Source organism: Manis javanica, chromosome 3, assembly GCF_040802235.1.
Source record: "Manis javanica isolate MJ-LG chromosome 3, MJ_LKY, whole genome shotgun sequence".
Classification (NCBI taxonomy): Eukaryota; Metazoa; Chordata; class Mammalia; order Pholidota; family Manidae; genus Manis; species Manis javanica.
In genome coordinates this window covers 198,981,338-198,991,868 of record NC_133158.1, presented here as the reverse complement: position 1 = coordinate 198,991,868, position 10,531 = coordinate 198,981,338, and the positions used below count along the sequence as shown (strand labels likewise).

The window sequence follows — 10,531 nt, the reverse complement described above, 5'->3', positions numbered from 1 at the left end:
GTACAGAAAGAGTAGAAAGGCTTAAAGACAACCAAAGAGGTTTAAGTGTGGTTATTTACAACAGAGACTGTAAAATGGTAAATTAGATATGAAGCTAAAAAAGGCACAGCTTTCCCTTTCTTAAATACACTGTAAACGGTTCATTATGCATGCAGAACATTTCACTTTACAAAAAAAATTTTTTACCTTGTTTGTTTAGACAAAGATAGTACTTAAATAGTCTCCAGCAAAATAGAATTCTTTCAAAAATACTTTCCCATTCATCCTATTAACCATTAAATTTTTTTTTTTTTGTAGTATGTGTCTCATTTACAAAAGTTCCTTATACCTTATTTCAGGTCCTTCACAATTTATACATACAGTAATGTACAACACAGCAAAAGACTGCAAAAAATTATTTGTAAAGCCAACACAATAGATACTAGAAATCGAAACCAAGGCATCTGTTTTAACATCTTATCCATTCTAATTAAATAATAAATGGACACTAAAGGGGGTGTATACCAGTGATGCAGAAGAATGGGGGCAAATAAGAGCCCCAGAGGGGCCCTTACTTGCACTCCACGGGCTCTGTTATTACACAACAGGAATCTGTATATATTTTTTCTTTTTTGTGTGTTTTTTAAATAACAAAAGAATATTAATGCCCCATATTGACTATACGTTTTATGTGCAAACCAAGGGTAAGCTTTAAAAAGTCTGTTAGTCCTTGAACCCTTTTAAAACAAGCAAACGATACCAGAAACTACATGGCATAGTTAAAACTTCCATCTGTTAAAATATCAAAATCGAGAGTTATTGACTAGATATGGCTTTTCATCCAGAGGAACAGGAACATGTTTCTAAGCGCTGGGGGGGGGACTGGAGAGGGCAGAATTCTTTAGACTGCTCAGGTCTTGCCAAATCCACGTCAAATTGCTTTCCCGGTTCCAAACCCTTTACATGATTTTAAACTTGAGAAACTGCTGAACAAGTGCGAACCAATCATCACATGTTAAAAATATGGTTTCTTGGGTCCTTCGAGGGTGTGGAATAACACGGGGAAACTTAAGGCAAAGTTCTTCTGGTAAGACGTCTTCTGTTACTTCCTGTGAAAGTAAAGGGGCTTGGCATTCCCGGACTCCACCTTTGGCAGCTGGTCGCTGATGATCTCCACCAGCATCGCGGGGAACTCCACTTTCAGGGCCTGTGACTCCCGGAAGGTGTAGAAGCAAAATTCCAGCAGGTCACTCACCAGCTGTAACACAGACAAAGGGGACGTGACACTGAGGCCGAATCTCCATCCCTGTCCTGGGACCGCTCCGCAACCTAACTCTGCTGTAAATGCAGAGCTATGCTCAGAAATCCGAACAGGAACTCATGTCTGCAGAGCTGCCTCATTACTTGGGCTCACTCTTGTCTTGGGCGAGGAGGAAGGGTGCAAATGTCCCTGTCACATAATACACCTCTCATGCAAACAGACTGAGCCAAGAGCTGACTGAGTAACTGTCAAGTGCTGAATTTATTGGTGGCAACAGGGACAGTAAGGATTCCATAGCATCTGTGTCACTGCTGATGAAAGCAGTGGCTGAAGTGGTCTCGTTAAATTCTCATTTCTAACTGGGTGGGGTAGACATGTGCATGTATTTGTGGACACCGGTGACTGGCTGGAGGTGGAGGGGTAGGTGCTGACTCAGGGCTGGGGGGTTGATGCCAGGGAGAGAGAGGGGCAGGACAGCGCACCTCTGCTGGCAGGGGCTATGCTCCCTCTAGGTCTGGCTGGGCCCTGTCCACGGGGCTGTGGTCATGGGGTAGCTAGCACTTCTCCCAGCACTGCCATCCACCTTTCTCCCTCCTTCAGGCTTCCCAAGCTAGAAGCAGGGCCGAGACTGCTCAGCCCCCTTTCCGCCTGCCCAGTTTTACTAAAATACAATTGACATATAACACAGTGTAAGCTTAAGGGGTAGAATGATTTGATCTGATACACTTGTATATTGCACAATGATTAACATCTCCATCACATCATATAATCAGCAAATTTTTTTGTGTGTGTGTGTGGTGAAAGTATTTAAGATCCCACTTAGCAACTTTAAAGTATATAATAAAATATTAGCTATAGTCAGTGTGCTGTGCATTAGATCCCCAGAACTTATTCCTCTTACACAGTAGTTTCCCCTTATCTGGGGTCTTAGTTACTCATGGTCAACCATGGTCCAGAAGCAGACGATCCTTATTCTGATCTACTGTCAGAAGGTTAACAGTGGCCTAAGGCTCCATCACAATGCCTTCATCATTCACCTCACTTCATCTCATCACATAGGCATCTTATCAACTCACAGCTTCACAAGGGTGAGCACAGTACAATAAGGTATTGTCAGGGAGACCACAATCATAAGTTTTATTACAGTATACTGCTATAATTGTTCTATTTTATTAGTTATCACTAATCTGTTACCATGCCTAATTTATAAACTTTATCATAGGAATATGTATGTATAAAAAAACATAGTGTATAGAGAGCTTGGAACTGTCCACAGTTTCAGGCATCCACTGTCTTGTAATGTGTCCTCTGCAGAAGTGGGGGCCACGCTAACTGGAAATTTGTACCCTTTGACATCTCCTCACTTTACCCCCTGGTAACCTACCATCTACTCTCTGTTTTCTACAGATTTGACATTCTTAGATTCTACATGTAAGTGATGTCACACATTATTAGTCTCTGTCTGACTTAGTTCACTCAGAGCAGTGCCCTCAAGGCCCATCCATGTTGTTGCACATGGCAGGATTTCCTTCTTTCTGATGGCTGAATCATATTTCTGTGTGTGTGTGTGTGTGTGTGTGTGTGTGTGTGTGTGTGTGTGTGTGTGTGTGTGTGTGTGTGTCTTATCTCTACCCATTCTCAACCACTTTCTATTTCAGACTGATTTTGAGAGAGTGAAACATCAAGGACAACTTTTACGTCTCCTCGCCTGTCTGGCCATCCTCCCCACTCGGTAACCCAAGGACCCTTTCCAACCTCCTGGACCTGAACTACTACCAGCTCTGTGAGTTTAAAAAAAAAAAGGCACAAAACCACATTACTCATCTCTATCATTCTTACTGAGTATAATTTGAAATCAGAAAATGTATGTTCTGATTTTTCTTTAGCAAATTCCATATCCTATTATGGGAAAAATTACTTTAGGTCATTTCCCACTGTGGTAAGGCAGACAGTATTAATATTATGTGCTATAAAATAAATGTAGACTTAGAGAGATTCTGGTGAAAATACATCTGTAACTTTGCCTCAGTATTTTGAAAAACTATTAGCAAGCTTGAGTTGAAATGGATGCTAAGTAACTTTGTGGCCGAGGTCTTCAGTGCAAACCAAGAATCAAGGAAATCTCATTGGGAAAAATAGTCGTTGCTTCTTTTGTGCCGGTATGTGCCCTCCGTCTGCAGAGTGATATTCCTTCAGTAGGTCCCAAGGGCTGTGAGGTCTAACATTCTGCATCCACAGGATCTGGGGGCCAACTAAGCCGGTAGATGGCGCAGGCCATTGTCCACCCTGGGCACGTTCCCGGGCACGGTCTTGCTTTGTGGATGTGGTGCCACAGTTTCTGCCCCTGTGAAGTGGGGATAAGAAGACTGCTTCCCCAGCGTTGTTTGAGAGGACTGAATGAGTGATCTGACACGCAGCCAGGGCTGAAGAGATGCTGAGATGTACCGCCGGGGAGAAACCTCTTAATTCTGTCCTCGCAGTCGTCTTCAACTGTGACATGCCATTTATCTCTGTGGGACGTGGTCTGCCAAACCTGCTCAGGGTCTGTGTGTGACTTGGTCCTCAGGTCCCCCTTCTACATACATGAGCAACGGGAATATTTTGGTTTTTGCCTTTTCAGGAAGGAGATTTAAAAAATATAAATGGCAAGCTGATTTTCTTTAAGGCGGCAGGCCACTGGTGCCACAGTTGGTAGTGCCGATGGCAGGTCACACCCTTCAGTGCAGGGGATGGCAGAGCCCTGGGCACTGTCCACAGGTTAACTCACCCCAATCTCTCCCCCAGCCTGCCCCCAAGGTCCCTCTGTGAGGGGGCCTGCAGGGCTGTGATGGAGGACGTGTTTTCCTTTTAAAGTGTCTTAACCTGAGAGGAGACATCTCAGTTTCTAGGGAATGTCAGCTTCCAACCAGGCCAATTCTGCTTGGCAGCCACAGGGTGTTTGGGGAGGGCCAAGGGCCTCATCCCCGTCCCTCCATCCAAGTTACCGAGCATCTGCTCTGGGGTGGGCTCTAGGAGACTACAGTGAATGCAACGAAGCCCTGCTCTTGGGGTGGCGACATTCTGTGCTAAGAGGAAACTGTCTATGCTGAAGGTCAAGTGCGGACAGTGCTGGGAAGGGGCCGAGGAGGTGCTGGACTTGGGCGGGTGCTCGGAGTGCAAAGGTGCCTTTGGCACAGGACCTGTCAGAGGCAGAGCTGAGCCGACAGCTGTCAGGGCCATGATTACAGCCAGCATGGGGTCACTTGAGCTCAGAGCAGCTGACCGACAACATCTCAAGTTACCTGACAGGGCCAGGGCCACTTAGGGTTTATATTTGTAAACAGATGACAGCAACGCTAGTTCCTGTATGTGTGATTAGAGATAAGGAACAAATTCATTCTTAAACATGAGGCAGCATCACCCAGGATATGCTGAGAAGAGAGTCCAGAACAGACAGAGACTGGGGCCAAGGGCCTGGCTGTTTTTCACTGCAGGTTGGCTGGGGACAGGTGTCCTGGACCCTACTCACCTGCCATGCATATTACCCTGGGGCCGGCATTTCCCGCCCTCCTCTGTTCCCTGTTCCAGACTGAGAGAGCAGTTTGTTTCCAGTCATGAGCTGCTTCCCAGGTTCTGTTTACAGTAAATACTTCCATCAGAGGCGAGGGATGGGGGCCTGCCTGGGGGCATGTGGGGTCAGCCCAGGGCTGGGCATCTGACCCTGTGAGCACTCTCATGGAGGAGCCCCCTCTGCTGTGGGGGCAGCCAGGATGCCTATAGGCCCTCAGCAGCATGCCTGGCCCACCCTGCCCTGGGACGAGGCTGAAAACCTCTGCAGGCCTCAGCCCAGCAGGTCCCAAGCCAGCGGCTGCAGTTGGCGAAGTCACAGTAGAAGCCAAGTGTCCCCAGGCAGGGAGACTGGGCCACTCTGGCCCAGGATCTGCTGATCCCTGGCTCTCAGCAGATGTTCCAGGTGGGCTGTTGTCGCAGGTGGTCAGAGCACTAGGCGGTGGGCAGGGTTGTTGGCCAGTGAGGATGAGCAGCGGCTGGTGAGCCGAACTTCTGCATCACGGTGTGGTGTCTGACAGTCACTCTGTACACATGCATGGGTGTCTCCTGGGTGTCAGCCCCGTGTAACGCAGAAATGCAGGCCGAGGAACACAGCCGGCAGGGCCCTGGACTGAGCCCAGAGGAGCCAGAGTACAAACAGGTCCAACACATGCACCCCGCCAGCGTGGTGCACTGCCCCAGGTCAGACCCTGGAAGGGGTGGCTTTGCATTAGTAAATGACCACAGATAATTCCCAGTTTGAACCCCAAACTACTACTCCTACTGCAAAGCTGGAAACCTGCAGGGAAGAGCTCAGTTCATCTGGGCCTGCTACAGTCTTGGGGTGCGGGGCAGAGCTTTTCAAAGGTGACCTTTCAGATAAATCTCTTCAGCACAACTCTGTGTGGACGGTTCTGCAGGGGTAATCCAGCAATTTCCTTGGACACTTTCTTGGCAAGGAATGATTTTTCCAAAATGTCACTCTTATATTTTCAATGTATTGGCTGCTTGTTTCCCAGGCTTTCTCCTTTCACGGGTCCCCATTCTCTGCAGTCACCCTACTGCCCATCCCAAGGAACCCTTCTTCTCTTCAGAACTCACGGGTGCCACCTTTTGTCCTAATTTACTTGATGATTAGCCATGGAGCCAGGTGACCCCACTTCTCTTTTTAAGATAACGCTTCACCCCAGCAGCTCCCCGAGAGGCTGAGGGCTAATGGGACTAGAACTTCCACAGTCTGGGGCCTTGTTCCTGGGCTTATCTGGCTTCTTCCAAACTCTGAAGTACTCAAGAATAACTCATTATTTTAGGGCACTGTGTTACCAGTCTAAATTAATGAAACAAAAACTGGCTTCTTTAAACGGGCATCTTCATTTTAGTGGTACTAAGTAACACAACTCTATACTGTGATCGAGATGTCCTTCAACTCATTTATTCGGGGTTTTCACGTGACCCTGTGGGCATGCCACACCATGTCATGGGTGCCACGTGCCCTGTCACTGCTCCCTGCAGCTAGAAGGGTGGGTGTGGAGCGGGTGGCCAAGGCTGCAGCGTGGAAAGCTCTGCCCTGCTGGCCCCTGAGTGTGGCTGCCTGAACTGCGGTGACACGGAGGGCCTGGCCGCACAGCCCTGGGTCCCGTTGTCTGTCCTGCTAGATAGCACTAGCTGGAGAGGCAGGAACCCTAATTATAGTCAGTAGTAAGAGCCCCACTGTGATATAATGAGCCATGAGAAATATATATTTGGTCCTTCAGATACTGATATTTGAACTTCACTCACAGTTCAGCAGTGCAGTCAAAAGGTGAGATGGGTGTTGTTATGTTAACGAGAGACTTCTGGACCCTCCCAAGGGCAGGGGCTGGAGGCTAGGTCAGGCCAATGGTGCAGTCATTCATGGCACTGCAGTGAAGCCCCTGGGAAGGACCGCGCCTTCTCCGCGCTGCCGGCTCTGCCCGTGGGATCCTGCTTCTTGGTCGGAGAGAGCTTCCAGGCTCAGGGAGCCAGAGCGCCTCTACGGCCCCTGAGCCAGGCCCCAGGCTCCACGAGGACAGAAGCTCCCTTATTTGGGACCTTGCCCTGTGTCTCTCTTCATCTGGCTGTTAACTTGTATCCTTTATTAAACTGGTAAACATACGTGTCTTCCTGAGTTCTGTGAGCCACTCTAGCAAATTAATCAAACCTAAGGGGGAGGTAGTTGGAACCTCCAGTCTGTAGCCAGTAGGTCTGAAGCACAGGGACCTGCCTGGGGCTTGTGACCAGTGTCTGAAATCGGGGGTGGACAACAGTCCTATAGGATGGAGCCCTTAACCTGGGAATCGGTGCCATCTCCAGGTAGACAGCATCAGAATTGAGTTGAGCTCTCCAACATCCTGCTGGTGTTTGAGAATTGCCTGGTGTAAGTATGTGTGGGAAGACATTGGAATTGGGTCTGGGAACCCGAATGGAGTTATACTGTTATTACTGGTGTGAATAATATTGTTACTGTGTTACATATATGTAGGGAAAAAATACACCATTGCATTTGGTGCTGGGCAAGTGGGAATCACACCCATGTAATTAGGAATCAGAGAAAGTGTTACATAGTGACTTTTTATTCTGTATAAAATGTCTCTGTTGGGATTACACAAATTTACCTAGATGTCCAGCAGGGTTTATCCAGCCTGAGGGCCATGGGTGGTGAAGAGTCTGGCAAGGTCACAGGGCAACTGATAGCACTTGGCTAGCTCCACTGTTGAAGACATCAGGGTCTATCTGTGCCTCTTCCCTGTTCCCAGCCATCAGCTGTGACAAAGCCACCTGGTGGTGAGGGAACCCTTAATGATAGCTGCCTCTCTGAAGTGGGGTTCCACGTTTTCAATGGTGTGCTTACAAGTTGTCTGCTGACTACAGAATTTTCACCTAAATTAGGATTGAGTATTTGCCTGAAATGAGCACTGGGGGCAGGTTTGAAGTTTTTTTTTCAAAGTTCAGAATTTCAGCCAGCTAAAGCCAGCAACTCTCAGTGCTATAACACTAATGAAAATGGCCAGCAACTATTTACTTCCGGTGTTCCAGCAACAGCCTGTGATCACTGGAAGATGCTGTGTAGTGATTACATAAGGAGCCAGGCCTTCATACAAAACCCCCAACCTCCATCCAGTGCAAGCCCATGTGCAAGGTGCCCACGTATGCCTGCCTGAGGCCACGCGGGGCTGCTCTTCTCTACGTGGTGATTGCTCAGCTAAATGTAAGAGTGTGAAAGTAACAAAAGCCCTCCAAATTTAGTAGCATTTGTTTCTACACCTAGGAGAAAATATAACCTTTAGCAACACAGTTATACTACTGCTTACTTGTGGATTCCCTCCTAAATCCCAGGCTCCACAGTGCCAGCACTTCACTAATGCTCCTGCAGGTCTCCTAGGTGTGACTAAGAGAAAAAGGATCAGAAAGATGCCATCAGAGAGTGAGAGACATTCCTTCTTTTTGTCCCTCCTTTCAGCAAAGAACCAGTCATCCATTCACAAGCAAAAGTACCTTGGTGGGAGCTATGGGATCCGACACCATATGCCGAGGGACCCCGAGCAGCTGGCTCACCCATGCATTTGGTACTTGGGAGACAGGTTGGTATGGGCTGCGGAACCTGCCCCAGCCCCTCTTGCCATGGTTGGGGTGCAAGCCTGGAGAGTGCTGACCTGGGCAGATACCCATGGGCAAGAGGGAAACTGCAGAAGTCTAGCCTACTGGAAGGGAGATTCCAGCAGGCCAGTGGAGCAATAACACAAAACAAATTTGGGCCAGCAGAGATGGTAAGAAGGGCTTCAGTGCTGCCCTCACCCCACCAAGGAAGGACCACACCAGGCTGGACTGTCAGGTGGTGGTGAACCTCTCCCACTGGAGAAAAGTAGAGTGGCAAGTGAGTGCCTGTCTACCCCAGTGGTGTGGGACGCAGCTGTTCCTCTCCAGAAGCATCCAAAGGATGAAGGAAGAGGTAAGGAAGGAAAGAGGCAGATAATATTAAAGGGCATTAAAAGGATGCAGTGTCTCCAGACTGCACTCAATAGGAAGTCCAAATGTGAGCATCTGGGAAGAGTACAATCCAGGAATCTCCCTACTGGGTCTGTGGGCACCCCCAGTGCCCCAAGTGCTAAACCTGCAGCTCCCTCCACTCTGCAGCTGACTTCTTGTGTGCACTCCTGAATGTGGTGACAAGAGCAATCTCCAGTAGACAGAGAATGTGTTCAGAAAACCAGCCAGGGTCTATGAGAACGGGAGAAACCACAAACTTGAGCTATAGCGCCATCTTCTGGAAAACAAAGGTTTCCAGCCTGGTGGGTTTTAAGGAGAGATCATAAAAGCTTAAGAACTTTGCCACAAGAGGGAGCAAGAAGGGTGGGACAGGTGTGCCCATACAAAGGCAGAGAAAACCCCAGATTATTAATAGCACTGACAAACAATACCACATCTGAAGGCAACTAGCAGAGATTTAGGGAGGTACTGCTACTTCAAATGTGAAAGTGGCAGTGCAAAACTACAAAGAATGTGAAAAATCAAGGAAGCATGTCATCACCAAAATGTAGTAATTCTCCAGTAACTGAGCTCAAAGGCACAGAATTTTGGATAAAGACTCCAAAGCTACTGGTTTGAAGAAACTCAACAGACTACTAGAAAACTCAATGAAATAACACACACAAAAAATATGGGTTGAAAGTGAGATATTTACCAAAGAGACAGAAATCTTAAAGAAACCAAGCAGAAATTTGGGAGCTGAAGAAGTCAATGAAAAATGTAATAGAGTAGAGGAAGTGGGAGACAGAGTAAGTGAGGAGAATAAAGAAAAAAGAATGAAAAAAAGTAAAGAAAACCTACATGACCTAGAGGATTTCACCAAAAGAACAAATTTTAGAACAATCAGTGTTCCAGAAGGTCACCAAAAGAACAAATTTTAGAACAATCAGTGTTCCAGAAGGAGAGAAGAGGGGAAAATGGTAAAAAGTTTATAAAGAAATACTAGCTGAGACCTCAAACCTGGGGAGAGAACTGGACATCCAAATCACAAAGCTATATAAGATCATCCTATTATTTCAATGCCAAAAGACCTTCTTCAAGACATATTATAATTAACTGTCAAAAAAAAGAGAAGTCACAAAGAATCCTAAAAGCATACATGGAGAAAAAGATTAAATCTACAAAGGAAGTTCATTAGGCTATCAGCGAAGACCCTGCAGGCCAGGAGAGAATGGAATGACATATTCAAAGTGTTGAAAGAAAAGAAATTGCCAATCAAAAATACTCTATCCAGCAAAGTTATCCTTCAGGTATGAAGGAGAAATAAACACTTTCCTAGACAAATAAAAGCTGAGGGAGTTCATCACCACTAGACTTCCCTTGCAAGAAATTCTGGGTGGAATAGACACTAATCAGTGAAATGAAAATATACAAAAGTTACATACTGGTAAAGGTAAACAGACCTAGAATACTCTAGTTCTGTAATAGGACAGTGTGTTAACCACTTAACTATAGTAGAAAGGTCAGAAATACAAAAAATAATTACAGCTACTATAATTTGCAAATGAGTATGCAATAAAAAAGAGGTAAATAATGACATCAGAAATATAAAAGGGGAGAGTAAACGGGTGAAGCTTTTATAGACAATTGAAATTAAGTTGCTAATAGCTTAAAATGGATTATTTTATCTGATGTCTTATGTAAACCTCATAATAACTGCAAAGGAAAAACTATAATAGATGCACAGGAGATATATGATAGGACATAAAACTATAATAG

At 46.4% G+C, this 10,531-nt stretch overlaps 1 protein-coding gene across 2 annotated transcripts in view; it reads right to left on the bottom strand.

The window, feature by feature from the left end:
• Window positions 1-277: 277 nt before the first annotated feature.
• The window catches only part of NR3C2 (nuclear receptor subfamily 3 group C member 2), a 334,172-nt gene continuing 323,918 nt past the window's right edge, over window positions 278-10,531 (bottom strand). Inside the window, exon 9 of one of the 2 annotated variants that reach the window (XM_073232589.1) lies at window positions 278-1,237. In XM_073232589.1, the coding sequence (XP_073088690.1) occupies window positions 1,082-1,237 (156 nt within the window). In that variant the 3' untranslated portion in view covers window positions 278-1,081. Of the gene's footprint in view, window positions 1,238-6,668; window positions 8,175-10,531 lie in introns of those variants that run through there. The other variant, XM_073232590.1, reaches the window with a different exon arrangement.